At 45.2% G+C, this 20,580-nt stretch overlaps 1 protein-coding gene across 4 annotated transcripts in view; it reads right to left on the bottom strand.

Annotated features, from left to right (window-relative positions):
• The window catches only part of FRY (FRY microtubule binding protein), a 657,235-nt gene that overhangs the window by 538,902 nt on the left and 97,753 nt on the right, over positions 1 to 20,580 (bottom strand). For 2 of the 4 annotated variants that reach the window (XM_085621670.1, XM_085621672.1), the window contains exon 1: positions 2,485 to 2,983. The exons of the other annotated variants lie outside the window; for them this stretch is intronic. In XM_085621670.1, coding sequence (XP_085477796.1) covers positions 2,485 to 2,554 — 70 coding nt within the window. In that variant the 5' untranslated portion in view covers positions 2,555 to 2,983. Of the gene's footprint in view, positions 1 to 2,484; positions 2,984 to 20,580 lie in introns of those variants that run through there. 4 annotated transcript variants of the gene reach the window in all.

Raw genomic sequence — 20,580 nt, 5'->3', positions numbered from 1 at the left:
CTGTCTAGCACAAGTAGACGGGGTCTGGGCCATTTAAAGACTGCCCAGTTTCTGCCCAGGCTGCCAACCTTGAGTGCTCTTCCATTTCGTTCCTCGCTCGTGAGCTGTATTCAACGAGGAGTAGGAAGTACCTTCTGTCTTTAAAAATGTCCTGGCTATTGCTGAAGTCACCAGCTTGCGTTCTTGTCCATTTGGCATCATTGTCTTAGTCTAAGATCATCCTTGATTTGAGCATGCTGCCACCTGGATTAGTGGGCCTTCTGTGATTGCTCCTTTTTTTGGTGTAAACGTACGCAGCACCCCGCTGCCCCTGGCTAGGCTGGCGCTGTCTACCAGCCTATGTGCTTTAGTCTCGTTGGCCTGCAAGAGGACTACCGATAACAGACCATCTTTATTAGCCTTTCCCCTTGCCTCTAGAATTACAGAACCCATGGACAATAGCACTGTACCTACAGTGTACATACCAACCACCAGCTAATTACAATTATATTTTGCATGCCCATTTCGCACACCTTCTCCATTACACTACTAAGCATTACAACCCTAGACAAGATAAAAGCACCTCTCTCGTCACTCACGCATGACACCAAAATGCTTCGCACATACGATCACAACACATACAATTCTCTACTAACCACACGCTCCCCCGTGGTGTACCATGCTGACCCCGTCCAAAAATGTGCTCTGGCGCCCCCAAATTGGTCAGAAAGCACTACATAATGCTACAATTAATGTAATTATCAGCAACATATGGAGGGGGAACTGGCTATATGTAGGCCTTGGTTGCCACATAAAAAAAAAAAAATCAAGTTAGACTCTGCTTCAACAATTGTTTTTCAATCTTTTTTTTATATACTGGCCCTTGATATATTGCCGTGTTGACAGCAACGTCAAATTACTGGTTTTATTATAATGGAGAAACATACTGCGCGTCACTCTCTCCCCTCTCTTAATCTTCATTTAGCGCTTTTGGGTATCTTTATTTTACTTTCCCGCAACTTAACTCAGCCTAGAAGCCTTGGAAGCCAGGCCTCGCCTCGGTGCCAAGTTATAATGTGTCCTGGGGATTAAAAAGCTAAACCTGGCTTTCACAAGTGGCTGGAATCTGCGCCGTTGGGGTCCCATGGGACCCACGGGCTCCATTACTGGGGACACTCCCCCGAGCCAAGGTTGTGTATCAGAGGCAGAAATTGTTGGGTTGCAATGCCCCTCACACACTTCTACTCACCAGTGCTTCTACAGCTCCGGCAGTAGTGACAGCCATACCCCTCCTTTGAAGTGAAGGGAAACGTGTGGAGTTCTGGATTAAAAATGTAATGTTCTGGCACGCCTGACGTATGCAGCACCAACTACTGCCCCAATACACCTGATGGTAGTAGGTAATCTTGCCACACCGCTCTCTGTTTACAAGAGGCTTCCCTGTCTGTGACAACGCGCCTTGTCTGTTACTGTTTCACTCTCTAAGACCTTTCCACACCGAAGCCCCTGCGACACTGCCCGAGCATGATCTGCGTAAACAAAGTGAGACTGGCGCAGGCCTATTCCGTCGTTCCCGGTCCTCCCTGCACAGACACAGGGCGCTGCTTTCCAGGGACGGCGGCTCACTTCCCAATGAAAAGGCTAGTCCTGGCCAAGAAGGGCAGGTGCGCCGCTCCTGGCCTCTCCCCGCACCTCCCCCCCAAACCAGACTTTCAAAGGCTGGGGATGCTGAACGCCACCAGCCTGGCGGCAGATAATCCCCCCAGAGCAGCCTGGCACGGCCCTGGACAGGACGGCAGCAAGAGCTGTCCACACTGGATGAGAGAAAAGCGTCGCTATTGAATTAAAAACGTGAAAGCCGCAGATGGGCCACGCCGGGGCAGCTCCGCCTGCCTGTTTACATTGCAGCCCGTATCCTCTGCGACTGCAAACTAAACAGGTTGGCCTTTCAGCGGGATGACATGACGTCTGGGGGTGAACTACCACACCAGTGATGGGCGAGGAGAGCAGGCTGGAAATGCCACCCTACCCCCGTGCTTAAACTGGCAGCACCCGCAAAGCAGGGCGGACATAGGTGTTTGCAGTACGGCTCTTTTTGTTAACCAAATCACAAAAGGCGCATGGACATGCCCATCGCAGCCTGGAGCCGGCAAATGCAGGGATGTATGTGCGCGTCTGAAGGTTACCAGATAAACATCAGGCAGGAAGTGCGCGCGCGCATCACCAGCGCTCCATCCACGCACACGCAGGAGCTGGGGGAAAGGGGCCTTTCGGGCTGCAATGAAGCAATGTCTTACTAATCTTACCACGGGGCTTTGACTTAATGAAGGGCATTTAAAAGCTCGGACGTGTTGGCTTTTCACGAAAGGCCGTAGGACGGTAAAACACAGGACATGTTCCCAGGATGCACATCCTGCGAACGCACAATTCCCTGACTCACGCGCTCCCCCCACGCCCCTGCACCATGCCCCCCTGCCCCGGCCGCGCCGCCCTGCTTGTACTCACTGCTGCTCCACGATTTCAGAAGGTATTTGATGCTGATCTCGAAGAAGCCCGAGTCCTGCTGGCTGGCCATGGCTGCCGCATGCAGAGAGGCGCCGGGAGGCCCCGGGCAGGTACCCGCCGTCTGCAGAGGAGGCTGTCAGCGGCAGCAGGGGATGGGGAGCGCCCGGCTGAGACGGACGGGGCCTGGGGAGGGGTGCAGACCCCCACAGACAGCTCTGCGTTTCCTCCTAGGGAGCTGTCATCAAAGGCAGCGCCGGTCCTGCGATGCACCTCCGGGGGTGGTACCCGCGCTCTCCTCCTCACCGGCGCGGTTGTCTATCTCTCCCATGCAGACATCATGGGCCAGAAACAAAAGGCGGCTCTGGGACCCGGGCATCAGCTGCCCGCCCGCATCGCACGTCCGTCCGTCCGTGGAGAGGGGTTGGGAAGCAGCTGCTGGGGCGCACACTCGTCCGCGAGCTGCAAACCCCGGCCCCGTCAGTGCCCTGCCATCACGGCCGGCTGGCAGCTGGAGAGGACGAGCCCACTGCACGCGCCTCCTCCGGCCCCTCCTACGGGAGCCACCCAACAGCAGCAGCAACCTGGAGCCTGCCTGCGCGCAGCTCTGCTCCTGCAGCCGGGGATGTTGTCACAGGTCCAGGGGGGTAGGATGAGAGCCGAGCCTGCGATGAATGCGCCTCAGTGCTGTAGTACCCCTCCGCTCCCAGGACAGCACACACAGACACACACACACTGCGGTAAAGCGGAGCTGCGCCCACGGATCTGGTTGCAGTGACGTGAAGCTGAAGCGAAGCGCTTGCAGCAGACCCGGAGCCGCGCAAACACCTCGGCTTTCGAGGTATTACTACTAATTAATCACCGCATCTACATCTATCTGCTGTATTCCAGCTAGACAGGCATGGATGCTGCAGACAGGTCATTCATTATCCCAATGACGGCCAGATCATTGCTACGCCCCTTATGTTTTTTCCCAACACACGTGTGCTGCTGCCCACTGTTTGTTCATTTATTGGTTTGCTCCTCTCATTGCTCTGGGGATTTTAGCACCAATGTAAGAATAACACACCACACTTCCCTGCAAGCAGGCATTCCTTCACCAGCAAGCACCTTTTCCTGGAAGGAGGGTGACGGGGGCATTGGGGTTTTGCGAATCTTGTCAACATAGTTTCTCAGCAGTTCTTTCGGAGCGAGCCCATTGGATGCCTTTTGCTCACATGACACTGCAGACTGGGAATATGTTCTAGTAGGCATGGCATTCGATGCATCAGTGGTACCTGGATCCCAAATGTACAATATGCCAGTTCACAGATGTTCATACCTGCTGACATTTTGGACAATGTCCTCTACTGGTCTTTTGACAACTAGCTCACTGCTGTAGATTCACATCGCCTCTTAGAACTGGGTACTGGTGCAACTGTTTGCAACAACTGGTGGGTCCCCAGCTCCTGCCAGCTGGCTAGGCCCTTCATCATTACGTTCTCTAATCATCATCGTGTTTGTTACCAATTGTCAAACTACAGCATCTATATTCCTTGGTACGCAGAAAAATTCCTCCTGTCCAGATGATGATCAGCATAATTAAATAGGCGTCGAAACACCATTGACAGCCCTTACAGCACCTAAAGACATTAATAACTCACTCTTGAGAGAGGACTATATCTGTCCAGAAATACATCAATTTTACAAGTGTCTCTTTTTCCTGAAAATGATCAGCAGTCTGTTTTGCTATTATTGGATTATTTGGTCTGTGATCACGTTTTTGGGCTACCAGTCATCGTCTTAGCACTGTGTGTTCACTATATACATTGAGTCCACGCTTTAAATTATGTATTTGCTGGTCTATAAGATTATTTTTTGTTTAGCGAAATTTATGGAATTATACACTTTATGAATTTATCAGTATGCTTTGAACCGATAATGTCTCTTACCCTTTAGATTTTTTAACATCTTCATTTTGCTCACAATATACTATTTTGGGCACAGACTGCATAGTCACCTTTTTGTTTTGATACCCACTTGGACACTGTTGAATTCATCTTAGCCAACGGCAATCAGTCGGGCCATTTTCCAGTCCATTGTTTTTCGCCTACTATGCCTTTCTAAACATAGACTAGCCAAAATTAAAGCAGACTTGGTCCTGCTGCAATAGGACGCATCCAGCCCAAATGGCCCTGCCCCTCCAGACGGCAACTCAACCAACTGCAGACTAGTTTTAGCCTGCATAGGCCTCGTCAGTGAGGAATAGCTTGAGTCGTGTTGCACGGTGAGCAAGGCCCCAAGTCTGGGCACACATGTTTCACTTACGATGTGGACTACAACCAACAGCAAAGCAACAGGAGCATTAATCCCACCCGCCAGTGAAGGCCTGGGTGCATGCACCACTTCACTTTACCTGTTAATGGAACAATGTTCTGACCAGGAGTTGTAGTCTGCTGCTTTCACAATCGCCATGTTGTGGTGTCGGTGAATGGTCGACTACTGGGATATTGCAGGGCATTTTAGTGCGGCTCACTGAAGACCTCAAGGGGAACATTCGATGGTTGAACACTGCTCCTGGGGGCATTGGGCCAGTGGTGCCAGAATGTGTGCTGAGAGATAATAACACACTTACCAAAACTCACTGCACGCATTTTCATTCTCTCTGCGTAGGTGAATCGGGCATCTTCAAATTTGACATGCTTGGCACAAGTGATCTTCCTTTGCAAACCATCTGCAGCCCTGGCACAGGAAGCCTCTATGATGCACGTATGACACTGAATGCCAGACACCAACAGGAGAATGACTATCATCACAAATCCAAAGACTCGGAGAAAAGAAGACGACAGCCAGGCACTTCCAAAGCAGATGCTCGTTTGTTCCCACATCCAACTGAATAACAGTATGAAATGGAAAATATGTACAGCTCTGTGCCGAGTACCCTGGCCCAAAAAAGCAAGAATCAAAACAAACACACTTTCAGGCCAGCTCGTGTAGACCCAAAGGGTTCAGCGGTAATGGCAAATCCCTGTGAGAAGCACCATCTTATCTCTGCAACCCAAGAGATTGGACGTACTACTGTGCAGCTCACCGTAGTGCCAAGTATGCAATTTTTAGGCTTTGACTTACAGGGAGTAGCAAGGTAGAACACTCAATATGCCTTTCTCTTGAAAGACGATATCATCTTCTAAAAAAGAATAAGACTATTATTTAATAAAGGTTTCATATAAACTCAGTGTCTGAAACAATTCTAATTTCAATACGTTTCTGTACAGAAAAGGAGCTCTCTCTTTTCGTTGGTTAGAATCACGCTTAGGCACACCTATCTTATCAGGCACAGGAGAACATAGCTGTGTTTGTACTGTGATTAGCAGCTTGGCACTATATGTGTGGCAGGTGCAAACAGTTGAAAAGGTTTCTGTGAGATTGTTGGTGTGTGTTTAGTGTGTATTTACTTGAACCTTCTATGTTCATATCTTCACCACTTGTCTCCACACCACCTCATGCCCATTGTCCCCCCCTTTCTTTCACTCTTCCTCTACTGTCTTCCATCCCTCCCTGTTACAACCCTTCCATCGTAACGACGTCATCGTCACATTATATACCCACCTCCTACATTATTTCCTTTTCAAGTCTCATCCACTCCTTTTTTCCCCCATCACGTTTCCTCTCATCCAGAGTACTCCCTTTAACAATCGGAGTCTACCACCTCTGAGTATCCCATCCCACAACATTCCCTTTTCTTCTCCCTCGCTATGGTATGGACTGAGGCTTTAAATCCCATTATTTTTATGTTTCTGTACAGTCCATCAACATCTCTCATAAAATAAGCGGCAGAAATTGGCCAGACCCTGCAGTCCTGGACTATTATCAATGTCGGCCCCATGAAAATGGCCATTAACTTTGCACATGGGTACAACAATGCACCACTGATCAATAATCCAACAAATATTCTCCAAATGCCTGTGGTGCACTATTAATTTAGGCCAAGGGGCACTATAGCTGCTCATAAAGGTGCAATAACGCGAGCAAGGTAATGTTCTGCACAGGTGCCACCAGTGGAATCGATTGATGGCGAAGAAGTTGTTCCGTTAGCTGATGTGATGAATATACAACATTGTGGGCACTCTAGTGGCACCTGAAATGCAAACATATCTTCTTGGAGTTTATCAGTAGCCAGTGTCTGAGATGCTCAACAACATTTTTCAGGACGCGTCTCACAACCAAAGAGAACGGTTTGGCAAAGCAGAAAAGAAAGAGAGGTTTGTGAGTGTGATTGCTTCTGTGTGAGACTGTGTGTTTGAATATGTGTGTGAGTGCACACAAATGTACAAATATAGTGTCAGGAATTACTTATCAATATCTAGGGATCAGACAAAAAATGGTGCAATTAGCCATTTTATTTTTACTGTGAAATAACCCCAGAAACTTTACCAAATTAAAAGGTCAAACATTTAAAACATTTATTTCAGCAATCCTTTGTAGAGTAATAGCTACTTTACACAGTTTATTAATCTGAAAACCAATAAAACAAATCCAGTACATGGTTAAATTTACCATCTATTCTTGAAGATGTGTCGGAAATTATTTCACTCATTTCAGTGGGGGTTTTAGAAGTCACTCATTGCACTAAACACGGCGGTAGCACCAATATCAATTTTTTCATGGAAAACATTTACCATTCAAGACAGATGACACAGATAGAATAATTTCTATAAATCATATTGAAAATAAATCAAGATAATGGGCGTTGAGCCACAGAATGACTTAAAAAACCAAACACACTGTTCTACCAGCATAAAAGTGTTAAAACATCAAAACGTCCTCAATTCGCTAAGTATTGGGAGAACTAGACGGATGGTCTTATGAACCAACTGTGTGCCACCTACCGAAGTTCCATCCACCCCTTTCCCTGCTAGTTTGTTTGCGATATTCCTTAACATGCTCGTTGACAACCACCAATCCCTGCTTTTCGAGTCCCTTAAATAAAACAGATTCTGGGGATGCATGTTTTCTTCTTCTGGACATCTGCAGCCACAGATTTAGCAAAGATCACTGCCAGACCATGAACCCTGTAACAAGGTTTAGATCCCTTGTTCAGAGTGGGAACAGAGATAGACCCAGTCACCTGAAATAACACACTTTTGGAAAAGTGTGGGTGTGTTTCGCAAGGACCATCACCTTCTATCCCTGAAAAGGTACAGAAATTCATTCCAGTAGACCCGGAACAGTTGTTTTGGTGTCTGACCGCAATTATTAACCAAACCAAGTGACTGTTCCTGCACGTTCCTGTAAACCAGGAACCTACAGTCCACCAAACTCTAAATAAGGCCCAGTGTTGCAGTGGACGTGGCATTGTGAATAACGACTGTCGATAGAGGGTTTGGTCTCGCTTTGTGGGGAAGGGAGGGTGGGGGCTACTTAAAAAAAATGATGGTCTGCTCTATTGAAAAAAATAACAACAGAAAATCACCCTCCGCCTGTTACACAGCAATCAACTAGACGTGCCACAGCATAAGCCCCCCTTTGCAAAGAAAATAAGGGTCAAGGGACACAATGTTCCAGAACAATCTAACAAGTGATAATCCCCACTGAAAATGGACGGAACCGGGAAAACATCTGAAACAAAACCCCAGCTTTGAAGTCGATTTTCCTCCTTTACTTTACTTCCGGGGATCTCAGAGTTTCTCGTTCGAAATCAGTATGTTTTCATCAGACACCAGAACATTTCTCTGATAGCAGCACATTTTTTGGCAGCATTTCGGAAACATTCTTCAAACAGCTGTAACAAGCTGAATGGCCTATAAAAAAACACAGGGGCCTTATTCGGATCCGACGGAAGCTCTCTCTGCCAGTCTGAGTTTAACAGGAATAAACTTTCAAAAACAATTTCAGTTTTGTTAAGTATTAACAAGATTTGTTAGATGTTTTACATTTCTCTGGTTGGATTATGGTAGGAGGTGCATTTGGGAGACGAGGTTTATTCTTTTTTTATTTAAATGGCTAATTGTTTTACACACAATCGCTTAAACCAACTCAAAAAATCCAAAGATTCACGCTTTACCACCGATATAAACATCAGCTCATCGGGAACTAGACCAAGGAAGAGCCAACTTAATTAGAAGGAACAGCACAGCTGTGACATTGTCAAGTTAACTCTTCACCATTCAGCTCACCCATCAAACTCAACAGGCTTTCTCTCCAAAAGCACAAACACAAAGAAACTCATTAGTACCAATGCACTCACTCCTGTAGGCTTCCTAGTCCAAGCAACAATTCAAATTTAGCTGCAAGCTACTAAATGCCAGTCCAACCAATGTTCATTATCCTGAAACCGCGACCTTATTTTACACCAAATGCAGCTTTGTACCTACCACAATATATGACGCATGGGTGTATGCATGGAGCCCCTCTTCGCACTTACTGCTATCCTGACTATGGACGTGAGAGTTGCACCAAATCGAAGTTCGAACGTACCCTGCCCCATGGCACTGCCAAACAGCAAATAAGAAGTCAAACAACAAGGTCTCCAAGCACACAGAAATCCAAAGGGGAGGTCGTGGTTTCAGTTGTCTTTTATTCAAACATATTGGGCATGCCCCTTCACCAACACGTGTTTCGTCTGTTGCTGTTCCAATCACAGCAGACTTCGCCAGGGCTTTGTATTCGATCTGATTGGACTTTAGTGTATGTGTTCAGATCGGAGAATTCCACATAAGATTCACTTGTATTCTTATTACCCTTACTTTCTGTCGCAAGTAATTAGTGTGGTGATGATCGCTCGTACTCTGCGGACTCAACATGAGAAGTGAACGCCAATGGCAGAATCGCTACAAATCATCATTACACTAATTACCGAACACATACACTAAAGTCCACTCAGATGATTGAATACAAAGCCCTGATGAAGTCTGCTGGGAAAGGAACAGCAACAGACGAAACATGTGTTGGCGACAGGCGAAGGGGCGTGTCCAATATGTTTGAATAAAAGACAACTGAAACCACGACATCACCTTTGGATTTCTGTGTGCTTGAAGACATCGTTGTTTGCATATTCTGGACCCTGTCCAACTGAGAAGTAATGGACGGCTCCTCCTCCTCCTGAAGCACCAGAAGATAAATGAACTGTGAATGAACAATATTACCTACTCCCCATAAAACCAGTGTGGTAGAGTGCGCCTGTTTAAATCTAGCCATTGCCTCCATTGCTTCTCGAACAAGAAGTCACTCACCCAACTCCTTGGACTGCAGAACAATCTGGCATGACAAACCAAAAAACACTTTTAATGCCAGGGGCCGCTCCTATGCTAAACAACAACCTAAGTAAACTGCAGGCTCCTACCCTGCAGCTCTAACCACAGCTTAAGCAAGTAAAGCAAGGCCGGATAATATAGTGGCAGGCCACAACCCGGAAACGCCGAACTAAGTTAACACAGGAAAAACACAAAAAGGGCCATGACTCAGCCCCCAAGCACAGCTTTCCTACTGCTGCTGATCGTTATTACAAGGATGTGGTGTCATAGGTTACAAAAGATGTAGGTTTATTAGGTTCAGCTCAGGTTACAAGTAAATCAGGTAAAGGCCCACCAGGAGAAGCATCCTGCTGCTCAGCCCTTCTCAATCCAACTGTCCACTCATCCAAGAACAAACTTTTCAACATTCCAACCATCCAGTGACCCCACTCACTGGTTGAGCAGAACCAAAACACTGTCTCCAGATCACCCAAACCTACTTAAAATGGAGTGCCTGCCAAAAAGAAAAAACACCAAGACAAGGCTTCCTACTCAAGCCCTAGCACCGCTCTTCAAATACTGCCAAACAGACTGCCTCCAACCAAAAATCCTACAATAGAATGCATCCAATAAACCATGCTCCTACACTGTAGAAGGGGGGGGCCTCAGTGCAACCCCCGCACCCTCTTACCTCCAAAGCCTTGCTATGGCCCCCTCGCACCTACCGGAGCCGCCACCGGGCAATGAATGAACTCGGGTCAGGAGAGAAACAAATCGTGAGCGGTGTGGCTCTCAGGGATGCCCTCGGGACTCTTGCAACGCCTGCAGTAGCGGTGTGAAGTGTGTTGGAATTCAGCCAAAAGACATATCTCGAGCCAATTAGTCCATGCGTAGGGTGTGGAGCGAGAAGGACTCATGTTGGGCGTCTTGGGGGGCGAGCAGGAACCAAAGAGGCTCGCTCGCCGTGCGTGCCGCCTTTTAAGGGGTGGGGCCGACCCTTCTAGTTGGTCGCAATCTCAGAAGTGCTTCTGGAAATCGCGCCCAGCCAGCCAATCTGTCCTGGCCAGCCACAAAGACAACGGCACTTCTGCTCCACGACCCCTGGAGCGGGCCCCGGCTCCCTGCCATATAGGAAGCTCCCCAGAGTTCTGCAAAATCTATGACGCACCCGAAGGACTCAAAATTTCATCCCATTACACCCATGCAACACCGTCTACCTATATACAAACTAAGTCATTTTTACCAGCAAGTTCTTAAGAAATTTTAACAAATTATGTCTGATAAAATAGGGTGCAAATGTTATGCTGTCCTAGATTGCATAGCATTAAAATTAACATTCCTCCAACTCTAAAATTCTCTAGTTAATTGTCGCTGATTGAGAAATTATTAAATGAGTTTCTTCCATTCCAGTTGACATGTCAGTCCATTTTCTCAATTCCTTTGACATTCTTACCTCAACACCAGTCTTGAGCAACAATACCGGTGATGGAAAGGTAGATTTGTCCAGAAATTAATTTATATCAGATGCTACACTCCAAGACCTCATCACTCCTAAAATAAAGCAACTGGATCCCTCAGCTGGCATCAATGAAATTACCAAGAAATATAATATTATCATTTTAATGGTAGTCAACTTTGCGGCCACTCAAGTTAAAACATTCAAAAACAAGCACTGGCAAAACCGATAGGTCATGACTATACAAGATCCATTGGTGTTGTCAATGTTTTTTTAGACATGTTGCACAGTAACTTGGCTGAAAGTTAAGAAAAAAAACTCTATGGTAGGGCCAGCACTGCCCGCATCATATTGCGTTTTTTTCTTTACTTTCTTCCACTGAGGGCTGCTGTGATACCAGTGAGGTCGACTATTCAGTGAGTAAGATTACTGTAATTGTAGCAAGAAGGTTATGATGACAGTAAGGGTGCATATAATATCCCCGAGGGGGACTATGAGGTAATTGGGGTTGTTATGCTGCAGCGAGGGAGATTTTATGATGTCAGTGTGGGTGAATGTGACATCATAAATGGTTTTATGCTGTCACTAAGCATTACTAGGATACCGAGGGGAATTATAATGGCAGTGATAGCGACAACGATGTCAGCAAGGTGACAAATATTTTTCAAAGGGCAGATGTGTGGTCAATGAGCATGGCTAGTATGTCAGTGAGGGTCATGTTAATGCAGTGGCAGCTCATCCACAATGGCAGAGGAGGGGCACAGAGCCAGCAAAACGGAAAATAAAACTATGCTCGAGCATCGTTTGATTTTCCGTTTTCTGTGCATGGATGGCGGGGCACGGGGGGGAGGGGGGAGAGGAGGAGTGCTACATGCACTCCACTCCCTAAGTGCTCATATGTGTTTGGCCGGCCGTCCCACATGCGCACTTCGGTTTCTCCGGTTTCTCCAGCCTGGCTGCATTCAGCTGGGCTGGCGAAACCCCACAGACTCCATGCTCTGCATCATGGGGATTGGATAGGAGTCTGTCCCAGGGGCTGCTGGGACCAGGGAGAGACCAACAAGACGACGCGGGAGGTGGCATCAGGTAAGTTTTAAAAATTATCACTTACCCGTCCCCGCGCTTGCTCTCCCTCCCCTCCCGCACTTCCCCACCCGCCTCACTACTCTTTGTTAGTGGCGGCCGCCACTGTAGTAATGTCAGTGCGGGTTTTGTCTGCAAAAGTGCTTTTGTGCAGTATGGGTGAAAGGAGTCAGTAAGGGTGAAAGGTGTCTGCTCTCTGGTAGTGGGTCGATGTTTACAGGCTGCAAACCATTGATTCACTGGCCGAAAGGCCTGATGAGGTTGGAGGTGAAAGCAGGACTGGTGCTTCCTTAGGTGAGAGGAGCACACTCATCGAATGCCCTGGAGATAAGCGAGGCGGGTGGTAACGTACAGGAGTGAGGTGAGAGGCATGGTGTGAGATCCGAGTGAGACTTGGAGTTCCCTCCGCACCTGGACTCACCTCTGGAAATGGAGCTTCCACTTCCAGGAGCCTGGGGCTGTGCTCTGCTCCGTGGCAATGAAGGCAGGAGATGTACTGCCCTGGCTGCCCCTCGCCTCCGCCTCTAGTTGAAATAAAAATGTCTAAATTGGCATCTTCGGTGCACACTTTTGTAGACAGTCTGAGGAGGGTCAACACCATCACAATTGTGAGCAGAAGAACAGAGGCAGCAGGTGCACCAAGCGATATGTGCGGGAAAGAGAGAAGGCGGAGAGAGACGGAGTCTGAGGGGTAGAGAAAGGAAGAGTAGCACAAGATCAGGAGATGGAAGGAGCGTAAGGCTATTACACAAGCAGAGAACAACAAAAGCTCTTGGACCATCAAGCATTGGCAAAGTCAATAGGTCTCGGTTTAAGGACCTATTGACTTTACTAATGCATGTGCATCTACAAAATGAGGTGTCCATAGAGTCTGCATTATCACGCCGATCAGATGAGTAAAAAAAAAAAAAAAAAAAGGTAGCACAAAAGTGCATTTTTGTACACAATATCTTCTGTGTTAAGCGGATGGGGAAGGGCTGAAACAAGGGGAGGGTAGAGATAAAAATAAGGACGAATAAGAGGAATACAGAGAATGGGGGTGAGGAGCAGAGAAACAGGGTCAAGAGAGAACAATAGGATTCAGATTGAGGGTGGCACAGAATCACATAGCAACGTGGATTGTACACAGACGCACACAGTGTCTGTGCTCAGTAGAGAAGCAGACAAGGGAGACGGATAAAACACAGGCACTCTCTTTGAGTACTTCACAAAAAACCCCAAATCTAGTTCCTGGAAAGTAAGCACGCATGGAAGAATACAAGCAGCCAAACAAAGAGGCGGTAAACAGGCTAGGCTCCATGGGAGGGACAAACACAAGCTGGGCAGGCACAAACAAACAAAGCCCGCAAATGGTAAGTAAGCAAATAAGGATGACAAAAGGCAAAGCCAATGGTAAGCAGTGGGTGGAATGCATTACTAGGTACGCTTTCAGCATATCCCCAAGATGTCATTCGCAAGCTGTGCCGTTTGGAGGGCTTCGACCTAAAAACAAGCAAATCATGGATTTCCACATTTCTAGGGAATAAAAGAGGACGGATTATAAACATGAAACAAATAGATTGTCGAACAGCCAATTTTGCAAATAGGTTTAGTTCATATATGGAGGGACTAATGGTAGGAGTGTTAGTAGATCAGTCACAAATTGTAATTGATTATCCATAAACCTTTACACGAGTTACCTACCCAGTGCTGTGACAACTCGAGGGATATACCCTTAAACAAAGTGGACTTCAGGTAAGTCCATGCATGTAACAGATGATCACTCGCCCACTGTTGAGGCTAAATGCCTCTTTCTCATCCAAAAAACACACGCAGATTGTCAAGCACTGTTTCATTTTAGGTCTACAGAAAAGGCACTGCCCAGCAGCACCCCTGTAAGTTTCATTATAATGAGTACCTTGAATTTGAGATGCCAGGCTCCAAATATGTGGTTCAAGTGACCTCAAAACGACAGGAAAAAGTCCTACTTAATGGCTAACAGGCATTCACTCAAGCATCCGGTAAGTACAGAGAACACTTGCAAACATGTCAGAGAGAGGTTGAAAGAACCCAAAAAACGTGTGCAATCATGTTAGTAGGAAGTAATTTCGCTGAAGCAGTGTGGCCGTTAACAAACCTAAGGCTATGACTAGAACAATAGCTTATCAGCCTTGCAGATCAGCAGACTGTAGTGCCATGCTCTCAGCATTGTACAATATGAAAAATGATATTTCCACAGAGCCACTGTAGTCACTTGTAAAACCAGATTGGTAATCCAGCGTCTGTTTAAAAAAAAAAAATAAATAACAAAGATGCCTGTTTGCTGCTAGTGAATATTCTATTTTAGAGTCCAGAAATATGGCCCTTGAAGGGTTAAACAGTGGGAATGAGAACTCAAAGTATGTTTTAAAAGACAAGAAAAGTCTTGTGTGGTTATATCTTTACCTACGCAGGGTGCTGTTTACGGAACGAACATTCTCTAGATGCCAGTATTAAGGAACTCTGAGGTCAAGGTACCTTTCCATAGTGCTGATTTTCAACATTTTAATAACACAAGTTTAGAGTGCATCAGTTTTCATCTTTCACAATAGAAAGGGGCGTATCGCAAGCACCATAATGCATTAAATCCCATTAAACAAAAGACAGAGAAATATCTTTGCCTACTTGGATCATACAGACTCCGATCCCAGATTCCCGAAGAGGTAGCAAAAATTCTAGGCATTTTGATTGACAACATGCTCAGCATGAAAAACCATTTGGGTGTGGTCAGTGGCTTCTCTGTGGGAATTCTACGTATATTATGGAAAATCTTTCAATGTATTCCATTGCACTGTCCTAAGATAAAGCCTTGCTTAGCAGTCGATTTAGACTACGGCAATGCATTTTAGTAGCCATTAACAAGATGCTGTCAGGCTTGCAAACTGTACAAAACTCGGCTGCCAGGTTGGTATGCCAACGGCCACCCTGATTGTCTCCATGTCCATTATTAAAAACCCTTCATTGGATGCCAATTAAGATGGGCAGCATTTTCAAACTACTCTGCCAGACAAACCAACCCCTACATTAAGTTGAACCAAATTATCTTCGTTCCTTGGTCAGTTGTTACCAACCTTTAAGAATTCCTAAATTTTCTCATGGGGAGTTGGCTACTCCCAATTGCATTTGCAAGGTCAGCAGTGGTCGGCGCTCCTTTGCCTCCTCCACTCTAATAGGCTCTCTCTCCCCCTTCGGTCTAGCAAGCCCTTGCCCTCATTCTAAAAAAGGCACAAAACATGGCTGTTTCACTTTCCTTCTTGACAGTATGGGCTCTCTTTCTTTACAGACTCTGACCTGTTGAGCCTTGTTGCCCCTTACCACTTGGATACTCCTTCTGGAATAATTGTTCAGATTCTAGTAATTGACATAACAGCACAGAGGAACTATGAATGCTGCTAAATCAATCAAAATGTAAAGAGGATCTCCAGAATATCAATTAGAAGGTCTCCAATAGGAGTGGAAACATCAGTAGGACAAGAGAAACAATTGCATAGAACAAGAGTCATCTTCCAGTTCTTGCCAGGATGAAAAGCGGCACATAGGAGTACACAAGTACCAATACAATACAAAACAATGTAATACACAAGATCACACATAACAAAGACACTATGCGCCTTATGTAGAGTTTGGGGTGGAGGTTACTCCATTGCAAAGGCGGGCGGAGTATCCTCTCTGCACACGGATGGTCCGCCTGCCTGATTTACAGATGTTCAGACATTCAGAATGTAGGAGGTGAAGATTACTGTCTCCACTGCCTACGTACCCCTACAACAGCCCAACAGACTATGGGCCATCGGAGGTTTGACCGTGTCTTTACTTGCCCGATTTAGAGTCGGCAGACATGGCCAATTTCTACTTTTACCAATTGTCACCCAAAGTGTAGCAGTATGTAAAAGTAAAAACTTTTCAATCACTTCCATGCCACGAGAGAAAACTCACATCAGAGGGAGGTCATTGCTTTTTTGGTTTTCAAAAATAGAACATAGCTCTGGAATTTTGTTTTTCAAAATAAACAAAGAAAATTAATGTGTGCATTGCGATATCATGTCGACAGAGGCGCACAGCACACTTTCAATGCAGTTACAGGAACCACCTTAATGGTGGTTCCTGTAAATTAAAGCAATGTCACTGGGAAGGCATACATCTCTAAATTAGGTGGGCGGACTATCCTCGCCATGGCAGGAGTAAAGTACTCGGCCATAGTGATGGCACGAACGTCATCCGCCAAAGCCAAAATCAGGCCCGATATTGAAATAAATTTAACAGAAACAACAAAAATAGAACTAGAAAAAAGGTTGTTTGATTTTTTGCTGGCAGTCGGCCAATTGAGTGGCACAGGGATTCTGTGTTATAGAAGAAAATATGTCTTTATGAATTATGTAATGACAATACCAATGGAGTGGATATTTTAGGAATCCCTGATGAAGTCCTGAGGTAATGACGAAACCCGTTGGCTGAGCTGACTGATTGTTTTAAAGATTGAAGAGTAAAAACGAAATACACAATGAACTGATTTCCTAAAATATATCAATGGACTGAATGTGGAAGGAGTTGTTTTTGGATTCTAGAAACTGAATTCGGTTGCATTTATACTGAAACTACGAATTGGACTCAGTGCATTATGTATTTTTATCAAGTGCTCCTCTCTCTGTTGTATGTATTTATTTGTGAATGATAGGGGAGTTTATTGGCATTAGGACTTTCGGGAAATGAGCACCAAAATTAAAGACGTTGACAAATTACCAGCCATTGCGGTGGAATACAACCGCTACTGCTCTGATTCTACAGAGGGACTAGATTAAAAAGAACCAGATAGTTGTGATGCCTGGTGGGCTCGACCTAAACGGGTATAATCTACAGACAGAGGTAGTAGTATATAAAGGAGATACAATCTACAGAGGCACGAGTATTTAGGGATGTATGGAGCAGCCTTCCAATTATTTTGGCCACAACAAAAGCAAATTTATGATTTATACTGTGCCAATAATAGAAATATTGTTTTCAAAGAAAGTGTGTACAAATTCCAGAGCATTTGTGGCAGCAGTACATTAGGACAATGGGCAGATAAGATGAACAAAATGGTTTTCATTTATAGGTTTAGCCTAAGCTTCTTTCTTGAGTTGAAGCAATACTAAAGGGGAGAGGATGTGGTCTAACGGCTAGAGCGGTCAACCTCGAAGCTGGGGAACTGGGTTAGAATCTGGGCAGGGACACTCAACATCCTGTTTTTCTGGACAAATCACGTAATCCCCCCGAGCCTAACAAAATTAATGTGTCCATCTGCAACACATCTGGTGCTCATGTAAAGCACTCTAATACCTTTGGGGCGAGTTTGCGATATATAAAACCAAAAAAAAAACAAAAAAACTGTAAAAACAGTGTACACATAATTAGTATTCAGAGATATTGCATTGCCCAGGAAACATAGTGACTATCAGTGTAGGTTGTTATTAAATAGCAACTACTATGACTTCATAAACCCTTTAAAAGGTAATGTGTACAATCCGGTTTATGGTCAAGTACAACCTCCTTTCCAAGCTTTCCCCCCTAATTAATTTGTACATTTCCATGGATTATTCTCCTTTCTTACGACTCAGTGAACTGTAGAGGTCTAATTTTAGCCAATTAAATGTGTTGTATTCCCCCATGACTTGCACTGAACTGTGGGGGATTTTCGTCAGCTATGCACAGCAATGTGAAATGAGGCGCCGGGGCTTGCATGGGACTTTTGAGCACTCACAGAAGGCAAGACAAGCCTCCTGGTAAGCGCTTAGTATTTATTATAAAACGGTACATGGAAAATAAAGCAGTAATATGTAAAGGGTAAACTAGAGTGAACACCAAACACAAACTACTAAAATCAACTGTAAAGAGGAGAGGAAAATCAACAAACAATTGGCACTTTCTAAAGCAATTAATTATTCAGCTCAACAGCACTTTGAAACTGACAGCTGTTTCTGTAAATGTCAAAAATGACAGTACAACTCTCACACTTGACAGTTTTTTCCTACATGCCCTTAGAACAAAATGTGTAAACATTTCAGTTGTCCGTGTCATATTCTTCTAATCCGACTCTAGTCTTAACCTTTTTTTCAATCTGCTATGAAACGTGTCACATTTAAGCAGCTCCTAAAATTATATCGCTTATACGCTTTCAAATTTTTGCCATCACTTTTACGGTTTCAACTTTGTGCTCCATTCCCGCCATCCTTTATATTCCTCTATCACAGTTTTCCACATACTGATCTCTGATGGCCCCAGTCTAGTTTCCTCAGACACCTTTTAGATTGCATCTTCAGCATGTCTTGTCAATGTTTATAATGGTTTCAGGTATGAACAGTAGAATACGGTTTTGTATTTCCTACCGTTGAGAGCAGAGAGACACACCCAGCATCCAAAGGTGTGGAGGGAAGTGTAATTTAGGAGTTAGATTTGTAAACAATTGTAAACCCCATTATTATGGAAAGATGTATATATGGATCCTCCGCTCCATGGAGTATCTGGGTAAACTGTCAGGATATCTTTAGATCATGGGGTGAATGTATGACATTGTTCTGCATTCTGTCCATCAACTGTTGTTTTTGCATTTGTCACCCCGAGTGGGACGGGTATGCTCAGATGTGAGTCCCGTGCTCTCCATGCCACTGAATCAGGCTATTCTGGCTGATGAGGGTTGAAACCCTGAAATCGGTCCTAGGATGCTTGGTTCCAGTCCAGGGAGGACCTGGCCTGGCAGTTCCGGCTGGACTGTTCCCATGAGGCACAGGGTCAAGATTGATTTGCATATGGCTGGGTTCAAACTGGAATGGCATGGTGAGCAAAAAAACGATGGATTTAGGCCCAGATCTCTGTACTGGGGTGAATGTATGACATTGTTCTGCATTCTGTCCATCAACTGTTGTTTTTGCATTTATCTTCACATCTATTCCAGGGGAGTTCAAGATCATGTTTAGCACAAATATGTCAAAAACTACAGAATGGATGTACTCCAAATGCCAAGTGGATCTATTCTGCGTAACTTTCTGAGTAACATCCTACTTTCATAAAATGTTGGTGTAATTACGTTAATCTGCTTTTGCTGTAGGGGCTGTAAATATTCTGACAGAACCTAAAATAGTACACCCTTCTTTCTTTTTTCGACCCAACCTTTAGCCTTTCCCCCTATGGACAGATTTGCATGAAGCTTTGATGAAATGTACATGAATGTGTTAATGGTATGCCATACCTTATGAGCACTAATGTTATTACTAAAATTGGCCTTTTCATTGTTACGTGAAACTTAATGATGACTATAGAGCAACGGCGGCCACCTCCGATTCTATATCTGCACTTCTTTCCAATACTTTCTCGTGAAATGTGGCCCAAGCCAGTAACTTACTATATATGGGCTTCCGTGCACCACCACAAAAGAAACTGTATGCCAACTTCCCAGCTGGACCTAGTCCAGTGCATTCATTTGATCAACAGGCAAGCCCTCAACCCAGATGACTTGAGCATCTGAGATCAGAGCCCTTCCAATACATATGCAATGGAAGCACGGAAGGCCTCCCAGCTAATGAGCAACCAACTCGCTCAGGACAGAAAGAATGGCCTTAAACTGCTGATTTCCCTAATCCCTGAACTAACTTAATGACATGCCCTTCGGGAAGAGGGAACACTTGTTATCTCAGAACTAGTCCTTCCTTACACTTTCAAAATCAACAGTTCCAAATTTATTTCTCAGCTTCTGATACAAGTACGAGGAGGGAGCCAAACTCTGATTTTTTTTTTCACAAACATAATTTTTATTCACTTTTATCAAATCTGTACATTCCAGTCAGCCCAGCCATCGCGTTTCATCCTGTCAAGAACTTCATCAGGGTTTGCATTGTACAGGTGGTAATCCAAAGGAAGTTAGCCATTGGAAGTTCACTAGTGATCAGTTATTCCCTAGTAGGATTTTGCCTTTGTGTAGACAGTATTCTAAATAAGTAAATAAGAACAGTCTCTCCCTAGTGGGCTCTATCAAGGCGGGTCCACGAGGCATGCAGTAACGCCAGCAGCGGTGCTGGTGTGGGACAAGGGGTAATAAAATCTGCTCGGTTTGTGCCAGATATGCGAATTTGGAAAATTAGCCCCTTCGAGCAGATTGCCTGCAAATCAACAGTGGAATGCTGAAAGCATGGGGTTTTAGACAGTGGAAGATCTATACCAGACTAGGCTGGATGAGAAGATCGAGGAGGAGGAGCTTATGACCTGGGCCAAAATGGTTTGACTGTTGCATCCTCTGGATGGTAGACCTTCCTAAGCAGGCCAACAGACGCGGCAGAGAGGAATGCGCTACAGTAATGATCT

This window comes from Triturus cristatus, chromosome 8 (genome assembly GCF_964204655.1).
Source record: "Triturus cristatus chromosome 8, aTriCri1.1, whole genome shotgun sequence".
Taxonomy (NCBI): domain Eukaryota; kingdom Metazoa; phylum Chordata; class Amphibia; order Caudata; family Salamandridae; genus Triturus; species Triturus cristatus.
Note: the sequence above shows the minus strand (reverse complement) of the source record. Positions and strands in the feature narration are given on the sequence as shown.